This window comes from Anoplopoma fimbria, chromosome 17 (genome assembly GCF_027596085.1).
Source record: "Anoplopoma fimbria isolate UVic2021 breed Golden Eagle Sablefish chromosome 17, Afim_UVic_2022, whole genome shotgun sequence".
Lineage (NCBI taxonomy): Eukaryota > Metazoa > Chordata > Actinopteri > Perciformes > Anoplopomatidae > Anoplopoma > Anoplopoma fimbria.
In genome coordinates, this window is record NC_072465.1 from 12,970,290 (window position 1) to 12,997,781 (window position 27,492).

At 39.1% G+C, this 27,492-nt stretch overlaps 1 protein-coding gene across 1 annotated transcript in view; it reads left to right on the forward strand.

Moving 5' to 3' along the window:
* The window catches only part of fhit (fragile histidine triad diadenosine triphosphatase), a 357,159-nt gene extending 332,914 nt beyond the window's left edge, over nt 1–24,245 (forward strand). The window contains exons 8-9 of the mRNA XM_054616913.1: nt 23,168–23,278; nt 24,070–24,245. Coding sequence (XP_054472888.1) covers nt 23,168–23,275 — 108 coding nt within the window. The 3' untranslated portion in view covers nt 23,276–23,278; nt 24,070–24,245. The remainder of the gene's footprint in view (nt 1–23,167; nt 23,279–24,069) is intronic.
* The last annotated feature ends 3,247 nt before the right edge of the window (nt 24,246–27,492 follow it).

A 27,492-nucleotide genomic window follows, 5' to 3' on the forward strand; every position in this document is an offset into this window, starting at 1 on the left:
AAAGGAAGAAACCTATGGGAGAACGACAGAGGAGGGATCCTTCTCCCAGGATGGACAGAATGCAATAGATGTCATGTGTACAGAATGAACAGCATAACAGAGATACAACACATTCAATGTATATGACATAAATGATTCATATAATAAGACTACTTATAATAACAGCAGCAATTATTACAGTTGAATTATAGTTATGAAAATAGGGATAGTAATGTGATTAATAATAATAATCGAAGTAGCAGTGGGTATCAGTCGGCTCACAGCAGGAGGCACGACTATGGTCCAGGTACCACAACGATTCATGGAAACCTGCAGAACGAGAAAGCAAAAGGGCTTCAGGATTGAAGTAAAGCTAAAATGCTTAATGGTACAGGTAATAGTAATAGTAATGTGACTAGTAATAATAATGGTGGTAGTAGTCGGTGTCAGCAGGGCCGTAGCAGGATGCACGACCACGGTCCAGGTACAGCCACGATTTATAGAAGCCTGCGAAGCGAGAAAGCACAAAGACTCCAGGGTACAAGCAAGGCAATAAGCGTAATAGTACAGGCAATAATAATAGTAAAGTGACTAATAATGATAGTGGTAGTAGTAGTGGGTGTCAGCAGGGCCTCAGTAGGTGGCACGATGACAGTCCAAATATAACCCCGATTCCTGGGAACCTGCGAGGCGAGAAAGCACAAGAACTCCGGGGAAGAAGCAAAATCAGTAATGTGCATAAATAGGAGATTAATACATAAAGATGGAGGGAGAGAAGAGGAGAGAGGAGCTCAGCGTATCCTAGGTAGTCCCCCGGCTGTCTAGGCATATAGCAGCATATCTAGGGGCTGGACCAAGGCGAACCTGAACCAGCCCTAACTATAAGCGCTATCAAAAAGGAAGGTCTTAAGCCTGCTCTTGAAAGTGGTGAGTGTGTCTGCCACCCGGACTGAAACTGGAACCTGGTTCCACAGAAGAGGAGCCTGATAACTGAAGGCTCTGGCTCCCATCCTACTTTTATATATTCTAGGAACCACAAGTAACCCTGCATTGATTGAGCGCAGCTCTCTAGTTGGGTAATATGGAACTATAAGTTCCTTAAGATAAGATGGTGCCTGGCCAGTTAGAGCTTTGTAGGTAAGTAAAAGAATTTAAATTCTATTCTTGATTTAACAGGGAGCCAGTGCAGAGAAGCTAATACTGGAGTAATATGATCTCTTTTCTTAGTTTTTGTTAGAACACGTGCTGCAGCATTCTGGATCAACTGTAAAGATCTAAGAGACCTATTAGAGCAGCCTGATAATAAGGAGTTACAGTAATCTAGTCTAGAGGTAACAAATGCATGAACTAGTTTTTCTGCATCGCTTTGAGACAGGATTTGCCTGATTTTCGCAATGTTACGTAAATGAAAAAAGGCTGTCCTTGAGATCTGTTTTATATAAGAATTAAAAGACAGATCCTGGTCAAAGATAACTCCAAGGTTCTTAACAGTAGTGCTGGATGCTAGAGCAATGCCATCTGGAGAAACTATATCGTTAGATAATTGAATTCGAAGGTGATCTGGGCCTAGTAGGATAACTTCTGTTTTTTCAGAGTTTAACATTAAAAAGTTACAGGTCATCCAGGTTTTTATGTCCGTAAGACATGCTTGAAGTTTAGAGAACTGGTTAGTTTCGTCTGGCTTAATTGATAGATATAACTGGGTATCATCTGCATAACAATGAAAGTTTACTGAGTGTTTTCTGATAATATTCCCCAAGGGAAGCATATATAAAGTAAATAAAATAGGTCCAAGAACAGACCCCTGTGGAACTCCGTGACTAACCCTGGTTTTCATCGAGCTTTCATTGTTTACATATACAAACTGAGATCGGTCTGATAAATATGACTTAAACCAGCTAAATGCGGTTCCTTTAATGCCTATAAGATGCTCCAATCTCTGTAATAGGATTTGGTGATCAATGGTATCAAATGCAGCACTAAGGTCTAGCAATACAAGTACAGAGACAAGTCCTTTGTCTGAAGCTATTAGAAGGTCATTGGTAATTTTCACCAGTGCCGTCTCTGTGCTATGATTCACTCTAAATCCTGACTGAAAATCCTCAAATAAACTATTGTTATGCATAAAGTCACAGAGCTGATTTGCTACTGCTTTCTCAAGGATCTTAGAGAGGAACGGAAGGTTAGATATAGGTCTATAGTTAGCCAACACCTCTGGATCTAGAGTAGGTTTCTTAAGAAGATGTTTAATTACAGCTAGTTTGAAGGCCTGTGGTACATGGCCCGTTAGTAAAGACAGATTGATAATTTCTAATAAAGAATTGCTAATTAAAGGTAAAACTTCCTTAAGCAGCCTAGTCGGAATCGGGTCTAAGAGACAGGTGGAAGGTTTAGACTTAGAAATAGTTAAAGTCAATTGTTGAAGGTCGATGGGAGAAAAGCCATCTAAATATATTTCAGGTTCTACAGCTGTGGATCGATCGGTACTGGTTGAGGGCAGTAGATTATACATTTTTTCTCTAATAGTTAGAATCTTATCATTAAAGAAGTTCATGAAGTCACTACTACTGAGGTTTATAGGAATACACGGCTCAACAGAGCTGTGACTCTCTGTCAGCCTGGCTACAGTGCTGAAGAGAACCCTAGGGTTGTTCTTATTTTTCTCTATTAATGCTGAGTAATAGGCTGCTCTAGCATTACGGAGTGCCTTCTTATATATTTTAAGACTGTCTCGCCAGACTAACCGCGCTTCATCCACATTGGTGGAACGCCATATCCTTTCAAGTTTTCGCGATATTTGCTTTAAATCGCGGGTTTGAGGATTATACCATGGAGCAAACCTCCTTTCTTTTATTAGCTTCTTTTTTAGAGGAGCTATAGAGTCTAGTGTCATTCGCAGTGAGCATGCAGCACTATCAACAAGATGGTAAATCGGAGACGGACTAAAGCTAGCGTAGGAGTCCTGTGTTATATTGAGCAATGGTACTGAATAAAACCCTGAAGAAAGCGCTTCTTTAAATTTAGCTACAGCATTATCAGATAGACATCTAGTGTAGAAACTTTTGCCTAATGGCGTACACTCTGGTAGAAAAAATTCAAAGGTTATTAGATAATGGTCCGATAAAAGAGAGTTCTGTTGAGAGACAATTACATTTTCTATTTCAATACCATATACCAGAACAAGGTCGAGGGTATGGTTAAAACAGTGAGTCGGTTTATGTACACACTGACAGAAGCCAATAGAATCTAATAATGAACTAAACGCAGTACTAAGGCTATCATTATACACATCCACATGAATATTAAAATCCCCTACAATAATAACTTTATCTGTCTTAAGGACTAAGCTAGATAAAAACTCTGAGAATTCAGATAGGAATTCAGAATACGCACCTGGTGCACGATACACTATAACAAATAAAATTGACTTTAATGCTTTCCCGCTCGGGTTTGAAAGACTAAGAACAAGGCTTTCAAATGAGTTGTAATTTAATTTAGGTTTAGGGTTTATTAATAGGCTTGAGTCAAAGATAGCTGCTACTCCACCTCCTCGGCCTGTGCCTCGAGGAATATGAGTATTAATATAACTTGGAGGAGTTGATTCATTAAGGCTAACGTACTCTTCATGACACAGCCAGGTTTCAGTAAGACAAAATAAATCAATATGATTATCTGATATTAAATCATTTACAAGTACACCCTTAGATGACAGAGATCTAATATTTAAGAGTCCACATTTAACTGTCCTGTTTTGATGCACTGTTGCATTGGTTGCCTTAACTTTTATTAAGTTATTTTGTATAACTCCTCTTCTGTTGACTTTAAATAATTGAAGTGGCCGTGGGGCAGACACAGTCTCTATTGGGTTTTGGGTGGGTAAATGGGTGGGTAACTGCTCCAAAGGAAGCGCAGAGAAGTGTGAAAGACTGCGACTCTGCTTCTGCTTCCTGGTCTGAACTCTGGGTCATGGATTAGGTCCACTAATGAACTGGGTCAGATTTCTAGAGATGAGATCCGCTCCATCCAAAGTAGGATGAATGCCGTCTCTCCTAATCAGACCAGGTTTTCCCCAGAAAGTATGCCAATTGTCTACGAAGCCCACATTGTTTGCAAGACACCACCTCGACAGCCAGCGGCGGAATGATGACATGCGGCTATACATCTCATCATTGACCAGATTAGGGAGAGGGCCAGAGAATACTACGGAGTCCGACATTGTCTTTGCGTACAAACACACCGATTCCACGTTCAATTTAGTGACCTCCGAGCGACGTAATCGGGTGTCATTACCGCCGACGTGAATAACAATCGTACTGTATTTACGTTTAGCCTTAGCCAGCAGTTTTAAATGGGATTCTATGTCGCCCGCTCTGGCCCCGGGGATGCAGTTAACTATGGCCCCTGTCTTCGCTAACTTCACGTTTCTCAGAATGGAGCTGCCGATCACCAGAGTTGGTTTCTCAGCGGGTGTGTCGCTGAGCGGGGAAAACCGCATTTCAATCAGAGGAACCCCATTTTGCTCCCAAAGGCTGTGTGAAAATGTTGGTGTGAATGGATTAGTTAGTCCTAAAGGGCAGGTGGCACCTGTCATTCACGGGTTAGGGTTAGGGTTAGGGTTCAGTGTATGAATAACGTGATTGACATGTTGTGTTAAAGCACTTTGAGGGGTTGGAAGATTAGAAAGGTACTATACAAGTAAAAGTCCATTTACAATTTAGGTGGCGTTAACAGGTTATCTCATTGGTTTAATTTCTCAGTTAAGCAAACAGAATATATGTTAGCCTTTCAAATAGAATGTTGTAAGTAGGCTTCAATTATCAAAACAATACAAACATTCAGGCTTCCTCAAGTGGCTGAAAGGTGTACTGCAGATATAAATATTAAATTAAAAACGATGTAAAACGTAAATGTATTTGGCCATCCAAATAAAATCTCCTACGGCCTACCTCTAAATAGACTCTGCCTTTTATGACCATAATAAGCTTGTTTTGGTTTACTAGCATAATGTGAGTAATCAGTACTGCCATAAAAGATTATAAAATCATATATGCATAATTTATGTAATTTATGTAATTTCATAAATGACATCAACAATTACATATTCTGTGTTTGAAGGCTTTTTTCTCCCTCCCTAAACATGTACTTCCTGTTCTCTGGTTTGTCTAGCTACAACACCAAATATATGAGGTGTGGAGTTTGAAAAATCTCTAGAGATATTTGTGTTCAGCTTCTCATTGACTCTAGCCCCACAGCAGCAGCTGTTACTTGTTTACCTGGAGATATTCCGATCTGACAGGCCAAGGTCAAATGGCATAAGATGGTCTAAGGTGAGTTTATTTTACACCAACACAGCCAAACATTACACAACTGTGTTTTCTTCATACACACTGTCAGGAGACATTTGCATATTTTTCAATTTCTCAGGAGGAGAGGAAGAGTTTTTGGCACATCAGATGCTGTCATGGCGCTCTGATCAAAACCCCACCTGCTCAGACGTCAGTCATTTAGAAGTGGCTCTGCTCTCCTGGTGGAGATCATTAGAGATAAAGAAGGTACACAATCAGGCAACAGCAACTCAGACTCTGAAATACATCCACACTTGTCTTGCTTGGGGAAAAAACACTTCTGTTCAGACATCTGGTGTTTATAACATGTTGCCATCATGACAGTTATTCAAGCATGTCAATGCAGAAATGAAAATCAAGCCCACATGTCAATCTTTATAGCAACTCTTTGAGCTTAATGTCTGGCAAACTTGGCTTATTTTGGTCTTTTAGAGGTCCATTTGTGTTCATTCTCATCAGTGATTGGCCTGCATGGCAAAGCAGTTAGGTTGTTAGTTTCAGATGAATAAAATACAGGAGGTGTCTCGGCTACCAGGACAACAAGCAAAGGAGCTTCAATAACATAAAAGTGGTGCCTATACTTATTCTCTGAGAAAATATGTCCAAGAAAATGCTGTGAACACACTGGTGACATACAGATATACTTTAGTTTCTGCTATATCAGCTATCATTGAAATATGTAAAAGAGATACGCCCTCCTATTTGAAGACTTAGAAAACAGAAAGAACATGAATGTACTTCAGATATAACCTAAGTTAGACTAAAATAAAGACAGTTATGCATCACAAAAAAGGAATAATTCAGTTCAGGCTGTTCTCACAGCGTTCACTGCTATACCTATGAAACTAAATGAGCCATAATTTGTAGGTATCCCACAAAATATTTTTCTATGTTATCCATGTCATCATGAACGAGTATAAAGTATAAAGACCCCTGACACAGGTCTAGGGAAGAATGGTGGATAGGTCCAACAAACACAGATCTGTCACCCAGGCACCGCTGTTCTTTCCCCATGTGAAGCAAGAAATCAACGTTGATTTGTCAATTTACTTGCGTACTTCAGTAACAGCCCTCATTTTAACCCAAAAGACCATCTTCCCCTAAAGTGTGTGTTGCCTAAACCTAATTAAAGGAATTTTGGTGCAGAAACTTAACTAAGTACCTTCCTGTGAAGACAGAAATTTATTTTGAAAAGACCATATAAATAAATAAATAAACACGGGTTGCTGGACTGGAGCAAAAGAGGGAGGGATCCCTTTCTCAGGGTGGCCAGAAGTGCAATAGATGTTATGTTTACGGAATGAACAACACTAAAGCAACTAGAAGCCTATAATTTACTGTAAACTTACAGTCAAGTATTTCACAGTTGTTTACCTTATTTTCTAATTCTATAACACACAGTTTAATGATTCCTGGTTTATTCTAACATGAGCTTGATATTTCAGAAAACTCAGCCAAAGGCTAGAGCAACTGAAAGTAGCAATCTACATAAGAAATGTTACCAAAAGCTCATGAGTCTGTTGTAGATTACAATTACATGAGTGGAATAAAAATAAAACAGCAGCAGCAGTTTGTTTTAAAAGTAATCATCCCAATGTGAATAACAGTATAAAGGTTAAAGGTATACTAAACTATCATCAAAGATCATCAAAGTGGGGATGCACTTCAGAACATACATTGCATTTTCTCAGCTCAATGTGCAAATTAAAAACACAAATAAAACGAAAATTAAAAACACATGACTTAAACATGTATCCTGTTTCAGGATTTCTTCGATTATCTAGGCATTTAAGACACAGACCTTAATTGCAATAAAATTTGTGCAATTTAGGAACTTTGTTGAGAGTCCTCTCTTCTATCCTCAATCGTAATGAAGGATGGGATTATAGGAAGTCTGTTTTCAGCACAACTTCTAGAACTCAATTTTGACAAAAAATACTTACTTTAAGCTTCCTTGTTTTGAATTAAACTTCCTCTTTGTATCTCTCCACCTACAGTAACTGACTGGGAAAACACAAAAGTAGCAGTTAGGGCTTTTGAGGTGAAGGAATTTCTCCTGTGGTGATAATGATAATGATGCTGGCTCAACTGTGTGAAATGCAATAATATGGCCTTTTTGGTAGGGCAAATTATCTAATTTATCCTGATTGTAGTGCTATATAATTTAGCTTTATTGTTAGGCTATTTTAAGTATATCTTTTATTTTTATTATTATTATCATCATTATTATTATAATGATGATAAATGTTGCTTTTTTAAGTGTTTCTTTTTAGGTGAGAGCTTTGGTTGTGTCTTGTTGCTATAGTACAGAATATCCACAGAAGTAAAAAAGTGTACTCAAGTGTGTCACTGAATGAAGGGAAGGCTGAAGCACAAAAGGAAAGATTACTGACCCGCTGTTGTAGTTATTTCTCTTCCATTGTTGTTATTGATCAGCACTTGTAGCCTATATTCAAGTTGTGACAGTTGGTCTTCATGGTATTTGTCCCGGCCCTCCTCCCGTGGGTTGGACGGCTGGGTAAAAAGGGACAGTGATGAGCGCAGCGTTTTACCAAAGGTTGAACATGTTTCGCCTCTTAGTGAGCAGGAAAAAGAATAAACACATGCAGGGTTCAGGAAAGATTGAACCTTCAGCGCCTCATCACCCTGAAGGTGTTTGTAGCATTGTGTAAATACATAACGCTCCCATTCCGAAGATTGCTATCAGAAATTTTCTAGGGCACTTTGACTTTGGACGTTTCTCTTCTGATGAGACCTAGCTTTTGGAGTTGAGCATGTTAATCAGTTTTACAGGCATTTCAGAAATGTTTGTTAAAAAATACTTGTTGAGTGTAAAAAGTTAACTTTAAAGATGTGTGCTTTAAGTTGAAAGAGCAATGTGAAACTTTAAGTCACTGTGATTACAAAGATTAATTCTCTTGTGGAGGCAATAGGCAGAGTTTTGAGAGTTATAAAAACCACAATAGTTGTTATATTCATGAAGGCTGGAACAGGCGAGCTTCTCAGAGAGAGAGGACAACATGCACGCCCACACAGCCTTAAGTAGTGCTTCAGTATGTATAAGCACTGTCTCTAAAACATTTGATGTTGTTATGCAAATTTGAAGTGCAATAGGCTAACATAGATTTCAGAAAAACATTGTGCCCTTATATTTAGCTTCCTCAGCAAAACAGTCAAGGGTGAAGTCAGAAGGGATTAGATGCAGTGATGCAAAAGGCAGCCTGTTACTGTGTGACTGTATTTATGTGTGCATTATACATCATTTTGTTTAATTTACAGCAATGATATATTATGATTGTATCTCATGTTGCTTTTTCTTTTGCAAGAAAAAAATAAAATGAAGTAAAACATGTGGTGGAGGAGAATAATAAATGGAAATACTTGCATACTGTACTTATCCTGAGCTGTTAGCCAGTTTATTGGGAAAACCCTACTACCCTTCTGAAGGGCTTTAGACAGCTAAAAATTAAGCCCTGGCTGGAGCCGATCCCAGCTGTCATTGGGTGAAGGCAGGGTTCACCCTGGACAGGTAACCAGACTATCACAGGGCTGACATATATAGACACAGACAACCATTCACACTCACATCCACACCTACGGGCAATTTAAAGTCTTCAATTAACCTAAGCTGCATGTCTTTGGACTGTGGGAAGAAGCCGGAGAACCCAGAGAGAACCCACGCTGACACGGGAGAACATGCAAACTCCACACTGAAGGCCGTCTAGCCCGGGAATTGAACCCGGGCCCCTCTTGCTTTGAGGCGACAGTGCTATCCACCACACCACCGTGACTGAAATTACTTATTCTAATTAATAATACATTTGGTGTTGTATTAGAAAAATTTGCTAATCAATCCAAAAACATACTTTTTTAATATTATTGTAAGATAAATATGATCAGTCATTGTATCTGTGTTGTCCTTCAAGTAGGGGATCGGTGGTTCTATCCCTGGCTCCTCAAGTCCATATTGATGTGTCCTTAACCCTAAATTGCTCCCGAAGGCTGTGCCTAATTTTTGTAAATGTTGGTGTAAAAGGGTTAGTTAGTCCTAATGGGCAGGTGGCACCTTGCATGGTAGCCCATACCATCAATGTATGAATGGGTGTGAATGGGTGAAAGATGACATGTAGTGTTAAAGCGCTTTAAGTGGTAGGAAGACTAGAGATACACTATACTCTCTATTTATTTCTAAGTAAAAGTATATTTACCATTTACCATGACAAACATGAGAATTGGTTATTGTTATCAACCCTGAAATTCTATATCGGTTTACATTTAATAATTTCACACTCTAGTTTTATGGGTGCTCTCTCTCTTTCACGCTCAGTCTTTCTTTCTTTTAAATTAAACTTTGATTTATTGCCATGACCATACAAAGTACACAATTATCGGAGCTGTCATGATCTAGGGGTTTTGTAGTCTGTCTAATGGTTTATTTTGAAAGTCCTCTCTTGTGTTATGTTTCGCATTTATTTCCTTCTTTTGTGTGTTTTGCTGCTGTTTTGAATGTGTGCCCATCCCTGATTAATATCATATGTCCCTTATTTTCACCCTCCTTTCTTGATGTATTCAGACACAAAATGACTCTTTTACGTATGCCCATTTCTTCAGCTTATCTGATTCTGATTCTGTTTTTTTTTTTGTTTGACCTGACAGACTTGATTTATGCCTATTCCATGCCTGGTTACTTTTTGACTGCTTCTCTGGTTTGCTGACTCTGTTGCCTGGAGTTGTTGGCATTGTGTTATCCAACAGCTGCACCAGTACGAGATTCACTTTAATGGATCAGTTATTTCTTATAACCATGGCTGGCAATAAGGTCTGGATTTTTCTGCATGGATACTCACCACCAAATTAATATTCTATAATTGTGCCGTTAACAGACAGCTGTCAGAGATAGATGTTGTATGTCTACGACAACACCTGGTCCGCCTCATCAGCGAAATTGACGGACAGAGGGAATTCAAGGTGACAGAAAGTTGGCATCCTCAAGTTAGAATGAAGTAGTAAGACTTTATCTACAGTAGATATAATTACAATTATCACCTTTATTGGTCATGTTCATACAAAAAAATATATAAATATTTTTAATATATATACATTAAGTTTTCTTTCTGCATTTAACCCATCCCTGAGGAGCAGTGGGCTGCTAAGAAGCACCCGGGAGGACATAGGGAGAATTTCAAATTGTTTGCATTGGTGTGGACACAGCCTTGATCCTAAGCAACAACTGCTGTGGCATCTCTTCTTAGCCAGGGTGAAGGAGGGTTAAAGGATGAAAATAACAACATGACTAATGGTGTCATGCTAAGTAATTAGCTTTCCGTGTGTCAGGAATGGAATTTGGGATATACCATATTTTCTACCGTTCCTCCAAGACTCCTTGCCCCTGTCAACTCAGGAAACAACACACCCCAGAAGTCCTTCTCTTGGACCAACATGCTGGGACAAAGTAACACTATATGATACAGATTTACGGTATACGGTATATGATACAATAATACTTTATAGACTTTGATTAGAAATCAGAAAAGTGTAAATTCTCCGGACAGTAGTCTTTCAGGACTTTAATAATTAATTTAAGAAAAAATAGTTAAGGATGCTAAATCTCGTAATACCACATGTTTTAAGGTTGTATAAGACTCTTTAAAATCCACGGCTATTTAATGTGAAAAAATGCTTTCTAAAGTTTGTTTTAAGCTAAAATGAGGCCTTTGTATTCAGAGTTAGAAAGAAAGAAAGGGTCACTTGTTCTCTGAACAAACGTGTTTGACTGACTAAGATATCTCCATCACTTTTGATCTCCAAGTTTGCACACAATGTAAAAGTAAATTTATGGGTGAAATTTGTGGGTCAGATTCAACATAAAACAAGATAATTTTAACTAATTCTAAATAGTCTCTAAAACTAAAGCCTAGCCTTTACTAACAACAACTTATTCTGGTCAATTCACTGCAACTTTAAATTAAGCAAATGTTACTGGTTATTTCAATTTGCAGCCGCTGTCTTTGAGATTCATTAAACACCTATCAACTTTCAAAACGTTCAGTCGGTTTATGTTAGGAAAGACGAAAATTTCACCATTAACTGGAAACATTTTTACCTTCTATAAAGTTACAAAGCTTTGCCATCAAAGAAGAGGGAGCCGCTGCCACAGATTATTTTGAAAAGCAACCATTACATCAATGCTGGCAGGAGAACTGTATGCTGCTTAATATAGATTATTAGTAGAAGGTGATCAGATGAAAGTGGTCAGAAACAGTTAGAGAAAGATTGATTCTAGGAAAGACATATGGCATAACTGGATGCCTTACTTTGAGAATGTAGTAAATTCCAAAGAAAAGGCCTACAAAGTCCAAAATCTTCAAAACCGTATTATCATTTCCCACGAAACAGTACAACAAAAATGTGCATTGAATGTTACAGTATATGCACATGTACAGCGGGTAAAATAAGTATTGAACACGTCATCATTTTTCTGAGTAAATATATTTCTAAAGGTGCTATTGACATGACATGTTCACCAGATGTTGGTAATCACCCAAGTAATCCATACATACAAAGAAAACCAAGAAAATTCAGAAATTAAGTTATGTGTAATAAAATGGAATGACACAGGGAAAAAGTATTGAACACATGAAGAAAGGGAGGTGCAAAAAGGCATGGAAAGCCAAGACACCAGCTGAAATCTATCAGTAATTAGAAAGCAATCCTGCCCCTTGTCAGTGCAAATTAATATCAGCTGGTTCAGTCCCAACTGATGGCCTATAAAAAGGTGTCTCATTACCAAGGTGTCACACAAGAAACATCTCATGATTGGTAAAAGCAAAGAGCTCTCTCAAGACCTTTGCAACCTTATTGTTGCAAAACATACTGATGGCATTGGTTACAGAAGGATTTCTAAACTTCTGAATGTTCCAGTGAGCACTGTTGCGGCCATAATCCGGAAGTGGAAAGAACATCATTTCACTATAAACCGGCCACGACCAGGTGCTCCTAGCAAGATTTCTGACAGATGAGTGAAAATCATTATCAGAAGAGTTGTCCAAGAGCCAAGGACCACTCTTGGAGAGCTTCAGAAAGACCTGGAATTAGCAGGTGCAATTGTTTCAAAGAAAACAATAAGTAATGCACTCAACTGCCGTGGCCTGTATGCACGCTCACCACGCAAGACTCCATTGCTGAAGAAAAAGCATGTTGAAGGTCATTTAAAGTTTGCTGCACAACATTTAGACAAGCCTGTGAAATACTGAGAGAATATAGTCTGGTCAGATGGGACCGAAATTGAACTCTTTGAATGCCATAATACACACCATGTTTGGAGGTCAAATGGCACTGCACATCACCCCAAAAACACCATACCAACAGTGAAGTTTGGAGGTGGGAACATCATGGTGTGGGGCTGTTTTTCAGCATACGGCACTGGCAAACTTCATATAATTGAAGGAAAGATAAATGGAAAAATGTACCTAGACATTCTTGATAAAAATCTGCTGCCATCTACCAGGATGATGAAGATGAAACGAGGGTGGACATTTCAGCAAAACAATGATCCCAAACACACAGCCAAGGAAACTCAATTGGTTTCAGAGAAAGAAAATAAAGCTGCTAGAATGGCCCAGCCAATCACCTGACTTGAATCCAATAGAAAATCTATGGAAAGAACTTAAGATCAGAGTTCATAGAAGAGGCCCACGGAACCTTCAAGATTTGAAGACTGTTTGTGTGGAAGAATGGGCCAAAATCACACCTGAGCAATGCATGCGACCAGTTTCTCCATACAGGAGGCATCTTGAAGCTGTCATTACCAACAAAGGCTTATGTACGAAGTATTAAATAAATTTCAGTAAGCGTGTTCAATACTTTTTCCCTGTGTCATTCCATTTTATTACAAATAACTTAATTTCTGAACTTATTTGTTTTGTTTTGTTTGTATGTATGGATTACTTGGGTTGTTACCGACAGCTGGTGAAAAATTCATGTCAATAGCACCTTTAGAAATATATGTAATACTACCACTACTATATTTACTACGAGAAAAATGGTGACGTGTTCAATACTTATTTTACCCGCTGTATATATACGTACATATATACATGAATGATATACATGCTAACAACATATTTTGACACATGTATACAATGTATTTATAATTATGAAAAATCTATACAAACGAGTTCTCACTATTTGTACATTCTTATGAAGAAAGATCTCTCATCCACGGCACCACCGAAATAGTAAGTGCTGCTGCAACAGAAACAGCCCCAAACGTTAGAAGATCTTAATAGAAATTGGAGGTTTACTGTGTGCTTGAAACAATTGTCTTCTCAATTAAAACTTTTAGACAAAGGGTTCAAAATCATTCTAAAATACTAGTTTTGCTTGATCTAGATAATTAAATGATGCAAGAAGTTGCCTTTTAAAGTAGATCAAGCAGGTTCTTTTTATCAGCGCAGTCTAATAAAGTAAGTGTCATTAGGAATCTCAATGACTAAACCCTTGTTAAGTTTGATGACCCCTGACCAGTTGTGTAGGGCCACTCAGAGGATGTACTTTTCAAAGAAAAATACAACCTTTACTTTACAAAGTATCATGTGTTAGGTGCAATTGAATTTGGAGCCTCTATGAGCTACTAGCAATGTTTTAGACATTTGTTCTTGATATATAATTAAGTTTTCAGAAATATTAGAAGAAAGTTAGCTACACAGCAGTTATAGACGTGTTAGAATCTGATGAATATGTGTATATTTCCATGTTTTGCTTTTTGTTGCAGTTCTTTTTTATTGTTACAAAGGGCAGTACAAAAAAACAGGGACACAATACATATTATGTGAACAATACAAGACAAAGACAAAACACTAGAGAAAAAACAGAGCATAACTCAAAATGAACAACCAAAGAAAAATATTTAACAAGTTCTTGTTATAATAAATATTCAAATTCTGAGGGTGCTTACATAGGAGACATCTGTGTATGTTTATGGGTTTGTGTATTTTTGAAACCGATAGAAAGGAGGGGGAAGTATAGAACTAATCAAAAAAAAAAATTAGAGTAACACTGGACTTAAAATGATCAAATATAAGAATAATAACTTCCGCCTCGAAGGCCCTATTGAAACTGTAGTGTTTATAATTAAGGCCCGAGCACCGACAACGTCGGGCCGCGAAGGCCCTATTGAAACTGTAATGTTTATTATTATTAGGGCCCGAGCACCGACAACGTCGGGCCACGAAGGCCCTATTGAAACTGTAGTGTTTCTTATTAGGGCCTGAGCACCGACAACGTCGGGCTGCATGAAATTTGCTAGGCGTATGTATCTCATCTGGACTTTAAAAAAAAGCCTCTTGGGACCATGCTCCAAACCAAACCGGAAGTCAGCCATTTTGATTTTTGTGTGCATTTTCATCACTTTTTCAGCCGTTTACAGGCGCTACACTTTAACGAACTCCTCCCAGGGAATTCATCAGATCCACTTCAAATTCAGTCAGTACAATCTCAAGACCTTAGCGATTAAAAGTTTTCAAAAGATTGTTGTTTCGCAGAACGCTGTTACCGTGGCGACGCATTTTTCGCCATGAAAACAAAGGTGTTTTTAAAAGGTCTAAAAATGCTTGAAACACTACCACACTTGGCACACACATTAAAAGTCCAAAATGTAGTTGCCTGATATGATTTTAATGCGTCAGAGTTGCAAGACGACTCGATAGCGCCCCCTACAATATTTCGATTTTGAAAGGCCATGGTCATCATCCCGTAAGTCCGATTGACTTGAAATTCTACACACATATCTAGTTCCATCTGCTGTACAAACCACGTGCTCTAACTTTTAGGCTCCGCCTCCTAGATTTTCCGCCATTTCGAATTTTGTTAAAAACACATTTTTGTATACTCGTCGTAAATGCCAAGTCCTATTGCTTCCAAACTTTCTCTGTGTTATCACACAATCAATATCACCAATAATTTAAAAAAGCTTGTTGATATCTCATTGCGTTAACAAGATATGGAGCAGTGAACATAATAGGGGCGTGGCTTTGTACAACAACACAATTAAATTGAAAACCGTTTGGCCTATCATCACGAAACTTGCAGAATATGTCAGCATTGCATCCTGTAACATACCCTAACATTTTCATTCCATTCATCCAATATGGGCTGCTACAGTAATTTGTTCAATTTCTGTATTTTTAGGCATCTAACTATTGGACGCGGTGTCCAATTGTCACAGGCGTTTGCGGCGTACCGCCGCCCCCCCGACGCGAGCGCACTGCGAGGGCCCGATCATCGCTGCTTGTAGCTTTAATTATTATTATAAAAACGAGACACTGGTCCAATGCAGAGCCATGTATTGCAGGAAGCTGTTATCAACTCTGTTACAGCACTCAAGGCAACTAATCATGCACAGCTATTTCTACTGATGCCAATCCTATATCGTCATGTTAATTAGCTGCACAAAGCACAAAGCACAAGTTTCTTGCCAAAAGCTGCATTTTACAACATTACATTTGAACACGTTATAATAACGTTATAATTCACTTTTGCCCGATAATCATTTGTACTGAGTAGAGCTTAAATGCATCATAATAAAACACAATGCAACTTCCATTCAAGTTAGCTTTTAGCTCCGCAAGACTGTTCTGCCATGAATGTATAGAGAGAACTGGATACAGCGTCCGAGGCGAGGCCTTGTTAATTCCTATGAAAGTTGCTAAAATTTGCTTCAAAGCCTGGTGCTCCTCTGGGGGGCTTGTATGGTATGGTACTGATTTCAACATGGATTTGTTGCTCACCTTGTAGTATTAGCATTCATTGCTCTTATAGCATTATGTATAACAGCACTGAACTGAACAGGAAATAATGTTTTCCTGTGAACAGAACTTCCCTTTGCACATCATTGGAATGTCAACTTGTCCAAATTAGCGTTAAGGGTAAATGGTTGCTGAGATGTCTCATAAATTATGGGAGTTTATAGTCATCGTATTAGTATTTCTCCATTTCTGTTCATCGAAAAGTGGAATCAAGAAACAGACATGAATAAGCCAAACAGTTCAGAGATTCTGTCTGATGGAATTGAATTGAGCCAAGGGAAAGTAGTTTGAAAATTTGTGTTTGCTTTCTTTCTTCATGATTATGGTGGATAGCATTCAATGTGAGTCAAATATGTACCAATGCAAAAACAACTGCCAGATCAATGCTTGAATCCTTAATGTGAAATACAACATTTACTGACAAGATCAAACATCAACCTTTGTCGGCAGAAGTTTGAAAGGTACACCATACAACAAAGTTACATTCCCGCTTATACTTACACAATTTAAGAAACAATAGTTAAACATTTCCCCACATCAATAGCACACAAATAAAAAAAATAAAAAAAATGAAATGAGGATTCTAAATGTAAATAGTGCCATCCATCCATTCTCCAGAAATCTCTCAGCTGACCCACCCCCTTCCCTCACCTTGGCATTACACACATAAGCGTTCCACAATATTGTACTGCATACAGTCACATTATTGATTAGTGTAGCTATATATAATAGCCACATCTACCGGCCCAGCTACCTCTTCGCCACAATTGTCTGGCACAACGCCCAAATAGCCCCACCAACCTGCCTGTTCATCTCAAGCTCAATTTTACACCACTTAGGGCAGTGACTCACACCCAACCCTGAGGGTTCAGGCAAAGGACAACGGCCTCAGACTTGGAGGTAGTGGAGGTAGTGACTCTAAATCTTCTTCAAATTTGACTGCAAAGCGCCCCAGTGTATGCTAAAGGTCAAGGGATGAAAGGGGCCAACAGAACCACATCATCTACAATCCTGTCCATGAAAATCACAAACAGGATAGGTGACAAGGGACAACCCAGGACAACCCAGGACAACCCAGGAAACGTGTTTGACTTTGTGATATACAGACAAATCTCTCACTTTGGTTAAGTAGGGTGACTTGTAGCAAAGACCCCGGTACCCCATATTTTCCCGGGGGACACGGTGGAAAGCCTTCTCAAAGACTGGGGGGGGCAAACTCCCCACTCTACATGAGAGTTTGCAGGTCCTTCTCGCAGCCAGGAAAAAGTATGCATCCCTACTTCTGGATCTGAGGTTCAACGATCGGTCAGAGCCTCTTTTCCAGCCCCAGAATCAATTTTCCCAGAGAGGCTGAGCAGTGTAGAACCCCGATAATTAGAGCACACTCGTTTGTCTCCTTTTTAATAAAACTTTTGTATTTCAGACAATATTAGAGATTATTTGTATCTAGGAGTTGCAGCAAATGTGTTTGTAATAGTCATGCTTTTAGATAAGTTGACTAGGTCCACAATAGGTTGAGACGCTTCTTTCATCAATATGTGTGAATCAGGCTGTATTGTCATTCAGCTAAAACAAAGCTTTTTACTTGCAAAGTTTTCACCAACACCTGTGGTGTTTCATTTGACAAAATGCCACAGCATCATGTTGATATTCCAGAAACTAATACAGTAGCATGCAGCAGCCCAGGACAATCAAATTACTTTGGCCTACTTTGACGGACAGGCTGGGATCTTAACCCACTCTGGTCTCATTGAGGATTCCTGCATGCAGGGCCTCTCTTCTGTAGGCTCTCACCATTTGTGTCTATGAGTACATTGACTGTTGGCTACAGTACCTACAGTATGTAATGCTTGTTATCTCCTCTGCCAATGTGAATGCTGCTGAGGTCAGGACAACTTCTCGGTCACCCTGTGGGGTCACTGTTTAATGAAAGCGTGTCCTGGCTGATGTAAAGGGTTGCATGCCGTCCAACACCCAGTCCCTCTGAGGAGAAGATGGGGTTGTGAGAGGTTAATCAAGTGCAATTGTTTCCTCTCTCTCCTGTCTGGTATTTCCTCCTCCACTTTGAGGAGTGTGTTCTGAAAGAGCTGTACACTCACTTTCTTCATATGTGTCTAGAATCCAGTGCTTCAAAAACCACTGTGTTTTGTAGTTCACTGTGCATGCAGGGATGTTTGTGTGTGTGTGTGTGTGTGTGTGTGTGTGTGTGTGTGTGTGTGTGTGTGTGTGTGTGTGTGTGTGTGTGTGTGTGTGTGTGTGTGTGTGTGTGTGGCTGATCTGAATTGTCCTCTGTCATATGTTATGTTGGGAAGTTCAGAGCAGATCAAAAGATCTTGTCTGTATGTGTCAGATTATATCAGTTTTAGACTGAACTGTAAATGACAGCTACCAAAATGTTTATGTTAAATAAAGCTTCATGTAATGCAGTGACCAAATGTAATAGAATTGTAAAGGCAGAAGTAATTGACTCAGATCTCAGTACAGTAAACTACATGTGAAAACGTGTAGGATGAAAAACAACAAAAAATCTATACAAAATATAACATGAATAATGCCTTACAGACTGAGTTGAGATGAGCAAAGAACGCCACGTAACCCCCCCCTTATATATATGTATGTATGTTTGTAATTGTAATAGTATATTTGATATCAAATGTTTAATTGAAAAATGGACAAAAGCTTCAATGTCCTAGAATAAACTAAGGACTGGGTTACACAGTGGTGTCATTATAGCACTGGATTCCCGTGTTTACTTTAGCCAGCAGTAGATGAAGACACACGCAGAACATTAGTATTCAAAGACATGTTCATCACTGTCAGCGCAAGCAGGGTTTCTGTGTCCACACTGGCAGCTCTGCAACTGAGAAGAGAAGCTGTACTAAAGAGGTTTAACACAGCTCAACAGGGAGGCACACAGTACACGCACACACACACACACCCCAGCAAATGTTTGGACATCAACTCAGCTGCCAGTACTGGGGCCACTGAGGCACCACAGGATGCAAAACATACCTCCCCCTTTTTATTACCATCTCTCTATTTTATATTCATTGGATAACAAAATACAACTTCAGCTAACACTAAGCCAGCGTTTTTCACCCCTCAATATGATTATGCAATCAGTGATCTTTGTTTTGTTTTTAGAGTTACAGAACTCACAGATAAAAATGGTTATTTCCAATGATCTTCAGAACATTCATTGCAGATGGTCTTTAGAGAACAATTTTAATGTGTAAAAATATACATATTAAAAACAAACATAAATTACAATGGTTTAATATCTTTCTTCAAATATATATGAAGACTTAAAAAAATGTTCATGAAAGAACCTAAATATGTTTGTTCCGTCTCATTTGGTTTTCTATGGAGTAAGCATTGTATGCTATTGTTATGGACTGGGTGGCATGTTTGTGTTATCATTGTTACTTTGTTAAGAAATTCACTTCAGCCAAGATAAAAAGGACTACTTATTGCAGTTATTAAGAATTAAATTGCATCGATGAAGATATTATGAGCTTTTTTTTATTTAAGCCTTAAGATGGGCATTTCTGCCATCGCAATCTTGTTTTTTTAAAGAGCCAGACATGACCATATTTGAGAGGGTGGAGCTGGGGAGGAGTGAGGCCCAGCTGTGTCAGGTACCATTAGCATAGCAAATGCTAAAGTCACACGCTAATACTAGTTTTAGCTAGCTAGATTGGTTAACAAGGAGCCTCCTTAATTCACGTTAACTGTGATATTAATCGGGATGCTAATTTTGGATAGTGGAAAACATGCTTTTAAAAAAATGTAGGCTAATAATAAATTAGCCTACATTTTGACTACTGAAACCAGGGGTGCCCACACTTTTTCGGCTTGCGAGCTACTTTTAAAATGACCAAGTCAAAATGATCTACCTACATTAAAAATGCTAAATATATATTTATATATACACTGAGTATACTATATATTTACAATATACAGTATGTTGGCATACCTTGCATAACTGCATGAACTCTTATGGCACAATACAATTCCGCACATTTTTGGTCATTACCTTACTCTGACGACTTGCACTGAATGGAATCAGCCAGGGTTGCATAGTCCGGACAGTAGCTGCTGGTAGCCAGCCTCAAGCAGACTTCTAAATGGTCATCAGTCATGGTAGAATGGTATTTGGACTTAATATTCTTCATGTGGGAAAAGGCTGACTCATATAAATAAGTAGAGCCGAATAATGCAGTCAAGAAGGTAGCACATTTCTTCATGTTTGGGTACTTTTCCTCTGTGAGTAAAAAATGACTGCTGTCCGGACAACTGTGATTTTAGTTCTCTTAGCTCGCTTTTCGGAGGGAAGTCAGTGTGGTAGTTCTTATGAGCAGTCCGAAAGTGGCGCTCCACATTTCCCTTCTTCGGAATAGCGATGGTAGATTGGCAGATCAGACAAATGCACTTCGAATATGACATTGTGAAAAAAAAGTCCTCCCCCCATTCCGCATGGAAGTGGTAAGTTTTTGGTTTCTTACTTGGTCCAGCTCCCCCACTCATTTTTATACCCTTTCTTTAGTATAAGTAAATTGGAAGGCTAACTAATTAGCTCGCGGGAGTTTTGCATTAGCTTGCGCGGTTTACCGCGCATGCGTGTTGACCCGTGTGAGACGTGATCTCAGACTGGCTGCCTTGTACGTCAATCAAGTGGCAAATGCCATAGGGAGGATGGATGATAGGCTAACATCTAATTTTTTTTGAATGGCAAGCGATCTACCAGCACTACCTTTGCGATCGACTGGTCGATCGCAAAGGTAGTGCTGGTATCGACGTATTGGGCACCCCTGCCATAGGGTGTCCTTTAGTAAAACCGACATTTAGTTGACAAAATGTTACAAATAACTTTCATGAACTGAAAGCACACTGTGAATGTGTCAAAATGCTAAAATGTACACACAGACAACACCCAATAAGATTTCACAGCTACATAAATGTGGCAACACAGTACCATGGAAACACATTGCTATACTGGGTTTTCTTACGCCATTCACTGACTTTTCCACAACCTGCTAGATGGGGACTGCTGTGACTGTTTTTAAGCGTCAGAAACAAGTTACCTTAGGACCACTCCAAGATCAAGCAAGAGGAAGGAACTGACGCAGAGGGATATTACAGCGTGTTCCGTAAAGAATGGCTGCTAAGACTGGCTTAGGCTGATCCAAGAGTCATTAGCAAAATGAGAACCACAAAATCATGACTTGCAGTTCACCAGCATTCCCTATCGATCCATCCCAAGCGAGGAAGCAGCACACCAACCAGCAAGTAGGTGGTGGTCAGCTGAAGCATCTTGGGGTGCTGTGCTGAACCTGGATAGGAACTGTAGGAGAAACTCTAACCCTTTTCCGAGTATTTGACTTTGATTGCATGTATAAATTTGATGAAATATATTTATGATACAATTTATAGAGATACTCAGGCGGTCCCAGTGTTTACAGTTTGCAGGATGACTGTTTACTTTGAGTTTTACTTCAAAACACTATCAATTTAAATATTGACATGTTAGAAACATATTTTCGAAAAACATTGATATTGTACATGCATATTACTGAAGAATGTCATGCTATATAGGCAGATAATTGAGATTGCAAAGGCCAACAGTGTTCTGTTGTATCTACCGATCTGTCTCGATGTAGTGGCTGTATGAAAGTACTTAGAGCCAGTTAGCAGAAAACAAAAGTATAGTTTCAGCCAAAATGGTTTCTGGCTCCTATGTTAAGCCAATCTGTGTGGCTTTTTGATTTATTATATCACTGTAACTAAAATCAGCTGTTTTTGGCAAAAATAATAGACCTTGGTGAAATATTCTTACAAGAAAATATATGTCCATGCGATCGTAAAATGTGTAAAAAATGTGACTGCTTTGATTCCTTAGTGACAGGCAGTGCATTACATAGCTTGGAATTTCTAGCTTTCAGTGATACCAAGTATGATATTAGACTGAAAATGATCTCTGATCTAATTACATCTGTGTTACTTTAATGTTTAAATACTTATGTAATAGGACAAAGTTTAGATAGAACATTTGCTTAGGGATTTGAAAGCTGAAGACCTGACAGTATAACATATATCATATGTTCTATAAATAGAATAGGAAGCTGCTGGGGAGGAAAGGATATTAATGGCCAAATGAAAATTACTGAAACCAATAATGTAATAAAATGATTATTTATTACAATCTCAGCTAACAAGGCATTACTAAAAACACTAAAACCATAACACTCATTATATTAAAAAATGTCCTGTCCAACATTAACTTAGCAAAAGTGTGGAATCTAAGATGAGGCCAGTGGTGGGTGGGGAGTGTCCAGGGTGTTATTGTTTACTCACCTCAAGTGTAACACAGCAATCCCCAGCCAACATGGCTCCTATCCTAGTGCTACACTCCATGCTGCTTTATGGAACATTAGGTCACATTCCTGGGCCATGGGATTCAGCACCACGGACCAGGAGGTACAAGCCGTGAGAGCTCTGTGCAGGATTTTAAGAGCTTCCTGGGCCTGGACTCCTACTACAGAAGGGTTTTTTTAGGGGGTTATCCTGTACAACTGCACCCTGTATCTGTTCTAAATAAGATATCTACACAGAAAATATGACTATATCCTGTATGGCTCACATCATTTTGAAAGATAACCACTTTGTTTGACTAGCTCTGACTGCTGAATCCTCATTTTATTCTCAGTGAGTTTGTCCAATATCACTTACATTGGTTCATATGTGCGTAGAGGATCTGTTCATACCAGTATAAACAGTAGGAATGAGTTCATCGGGATGGCATGGTGGTGTAGTGGTCAGCACTGTTGCCTCTCAGCTAGAAGGGCCCTGGTTTTCTCCCTTGCTGGCCAGCCCTTCTGTTCGGATATCAGAAGGGCTGTTCGGAGTGTGTTGGCTGGAGTATGTTTTTTCAGGACATTCACACAGTTTTTCATGGTCAGGATTTTAATATTGAATGGTAAACCAAAAAAATGGGCAGTTTTGTTCTGACATTATACTGTTAAACTGTTGTATTCCCAGTTGCAGAATCATGATCGAGTAGACGAGGACATTCCCTCCAAGTGGAGATCAGAAGAGGAGATGGCAGCAGAAGCTTCAGATTTGAGGAAACAGCTTGAGAAGCCCTAAATGGTAAATTGAAAAGGGGGAAAAAATGACCATACTAACACAAATAACACCAGTGAACATTGCCACAGTTTAAGTATAGGATTACAGTGATTTTGGATGGACTGACATAGTGGGGAAAAAGGAACAAAAACAACAAAAAAATTTATCCAAAAACTGCAAATAATGTATTAGGCACATTATTTGTAACCTGACCAATTGTCTATTGATCAATATTGACTATTAGCCCTGGCTCTAGGAATTACAATGTTGGTCTGTCACTTGGTCAACCAATTTTGTCTGAAGTATAATATCTCACCAACTACTGGGTGGATTACCAATTTTGCACAGACATCATGTTGCCAGGGATGAATCTCATATCACCTAGGTGGTGCCCTGACTGTTTTACATGCCCTGTAAATTATCTCAAGACTCAAGAGATTGTATGGAACATTTTGGAACAGACATTAATGGTTCCCATGTTTAAAAAAAAGGCAGCATTCCCCTTTGGTAGAAGAAACATGATAAAGTTCCCTCTAGGGTAGCTATTTTCAACCAGCTGGCCTCTATCTACACTACCTTGTGGCCCACGGAGGTACTGTATCACATGTATGAACTACATCCACCTTGCAATTGGATCACACAAGCCGCGACACCAAATTGCACCAGGAAGTGAAAAAGTATTTTTTTTGAAGGATTTTATTGTTATTTTATTATGTTTTTTCATGACCCATATATTTGAATTTTCCAACTCAGTAATCCTTTTGTGAAAACTTTAAAAATGTATGAACTAAAACTGTGTTTTCTTTATTGTCTAGGATGGTGTTCAACAATCCATGTCAGGGTTGAAAGGTGTACTGGACTGGACTGGAGGATTACAGAAACAGACATTAATGTGGAGCTATACTGTCACTGCAACAATGGCTTTGATGTATTTATTTTCCAAAATAAAGTGCAAATAAACAGAATATCATTACTGGCTAGCATTCTTAGAAACACAAAGTGGTAGAACAATGAGACTATTGATTAGTCCATTGATAAATAAATAAACAGTGAAAATATTGATATAGAATTTAAGTAATCATTTTACTACAGACAATGGGAGACCTTGAGATTAGATCACACCAGCCAAGATGGCCCCTTATTCCTATCCCCTTACTTTCAGCGCTCCTGCTCAGACTATGCCCATCTTCGATCCTTGCCTCTTTCACGCTGTATCTCAATTGTCCTGTTCTCTTGGTGGGGTTGAAAGGTTCAAGCTCTGTCCTAACTCCATGCAATAGAACCCAGCTGACTGCTGGGAATCTAAATCCCTCTAACCCCAAATTCACACCAGACATGAGATGTCAGTGGCCCTAGGGCCAACACATTCTCACTCCCAACTCGTCAAATACTAAGGCTTGGTCCGGGGCCTACGCTTCAAACTTTAATGTTCCACGTACCCCTTAGGTGTCAGTTTTGGATGTGTTTGAACTTCTGAAGTTTCCTTTGGTTTTGTACCTACTGTTTTCTTTCAATGTTCTATGGAGTCAGCTGACCTATATATCAGGTTGTTGAAAAGCGAATGTCTTCAACAGGAAAAAAAAAAGTTTAGCCAGTAGACTACATGAGATGTACACAGGAAAACAAAAAGTTTTATCAGTTAACTACCTACCTTCTGTCCTTGTGTTAGATATAAACACCCTGCATCTCCGACTGCAGGTCAAAGGTGGCAGCAGAATCCGATCCGCTGGGACTGGTAATAAGTAATATGAATAACTATATATAAACAGCCAATCTACTCCCTGATGGTCTTATTTACTCATGTAGGTCATATAGAGGCACCAGTGTTATATTGAGGCTATTTATTGACCAGATACAAGTTCCTTACAGTAACTTATATTTATATTTTCAACTGAAACACCCATGTCAGTCATAACTGATTGATTGCTGACTATAACATTGTGAAAAATAGGTAATTACATTCATTTTTGTATCAATGCTGAACTGAGATGCCACTTTTTCAAGACATCAACTCTGCAGCTGAATTATAATGTGTGACTGCCAAAGGCTTACCTTGGTAATCAAGCTGTAAAAGGCACCATGAATTTTAAACAATATTACTTAGGATGATGTTTCCTGAGCAATAATGGCTGCCACGCCTAGAGAGGTGGAATTCCAGAGTTTTTCTTCAAAGTATTTGTATTTTCATGTTAGGAGATTTTATAATGTACATTATTTGTTGGTATCGAAAAAACTGTCATATGAACTGAAAGTGCAATCATGACAAGGTTGTTTTATATGGAGAACTCTGGATGATTTCTTCCATGAACTGATAATCTTGCTGCCTGCTGATTCTATACAGATATCTCTCACACATCAATGACAAGCAAATGTAGAATTCTTTTTGTTTTTAGACGTCATTTTTTTAGCCAAGCCTTGTTTAGAATCAATCAAAACTGAAGCCCATCTAGAGGATGCAACTTTTATAATAACAACTTAAAAGAAAGAGGTTGACTGACATTGGCTTCTCTCAAAATTCAGGAAATCACCACCCACCACTGAAGTGACTGGTCAAATCACAAATAGTCCAGTAGTTACAGATGGAACACTTTATTGCTGCGTTTTGGCTTGACAGGGTGTACAGAAATAGTCGTTGGTAGTCGTTGTAAATATGTGAGCGTGGTTTAGTTCAATGAACGCACGCAAACAAAGGCAGTAACACCCGTTTTGGGCTTTGTTGGCCTAACTACAGTGACTCAGAACAAAAACTCTCCTGTGGCCTTCGTGAACTACACGGAGGAGACGGAATATACCACTCTAAGAGGGGAGGCGGAATAGTCCAAGTGGTGTGGCCTTTGTAACAGCCACCCCAGATTTCTGTTGGAAATCTGCACAATAACAAAGGCTGGTAGCCAATACTTGAGTCCTTAACCGTCTGGCAGTTTAGGAAGGCAGATGATGTGGGATACTGGCCGGGTGTAAGAGCGATCTCCTACTTTAACTTCCACAGTCCTTATTCTGCCATCAGATGCAGAAACAACTACCAACATAAAAATAATGGATATAACGAATAATATAATATTGAGGATAAAATGGAATTATATTTTCCTGAGAGTGGTGTAGAGGTCATGGGGTCATTGAAATCACAAAGGATTCACCCTCTGGAAAGTAATATGTTCAATTAATATATTGGTTATTGTCATAGTAGATTATAATATATCTTTTGTACAAATATGCATTTGTCCTCATTCCTGAAATTAAGAAAAACTTACTCGTGTCAGAGTGTCCAACCAGAGAGGGTTTATCCAATGTGGAACAAGAAAATCAGGGAATGCTATGATTATGAACACAGTCAGATTGTAAATAACTCTAGTGAACAAAAGGGCTCACTGAATGGTTTGATGAGTATGAGTATAATAGTAAGCATATGAAATGGCCTTCACAGTCACAAGATACCAGCCCAACTAAACACATCCATCATCAAAACACAAGAGGTTTGTACACAGGTGATCAGATCTTCCCAGGGGAGGGAGAGGTGATGAAGTGTATGCCTCCTTGGTGTTGGCATAGAACATATCCAGTGTTTTATTGTCTCTGGTGTGGCATGATACGTATTGGGTGAATGTGGGCAGAGTGGAGGACAGAGGGGCATGATTAAAGTCACCAGAGATAAGGAGGAGGGCATTGGGGTGTTGTGTCAGCAACCTGCTTGTCACCGAGTGGATGACGTTCTTGATCTACAGCAATTTAAGCCCATGGTAAGGCAAAAGCACATGGTGGTTAGGACAGACACATGTACCACAATGGCCTATATCAACAAGCAAGGCAGAGTTCGGTCCACTGCACTGTTGGGAATGGCGGAAAGCTTGTGGCTGTGGTTGAGCACATGTTGGCTCTGAAGGCTCTCCACATGCAGGGATGTAGTGCTGGACAGAGGTGACAACCACATGTCAAGAGGCAGACCCCTACAAGACAAGTTGAGGCTTTAACAAGAGGTGGTGAAGCAGATTTTCAATGCAACACTGGGTCTGTATGTGTGTCAATTAATCAATGTGCTGTTGTCAAAGCTATTGCTATGGTGCTTCTGTCTCCTTCTCACAGAATTGGTCAGTACGCTTCTTAAGGGCTTCAGGATGATTACGCCTTCCTTTGTAAAGTACCTGAAAACCAAAAAGGTGTGTTCTGCATACACTGCAAAAGTAGATTTTTGGGCACGCACTGTTGAATATGTAGATATAAAAGATCATGTGTCATGGTAA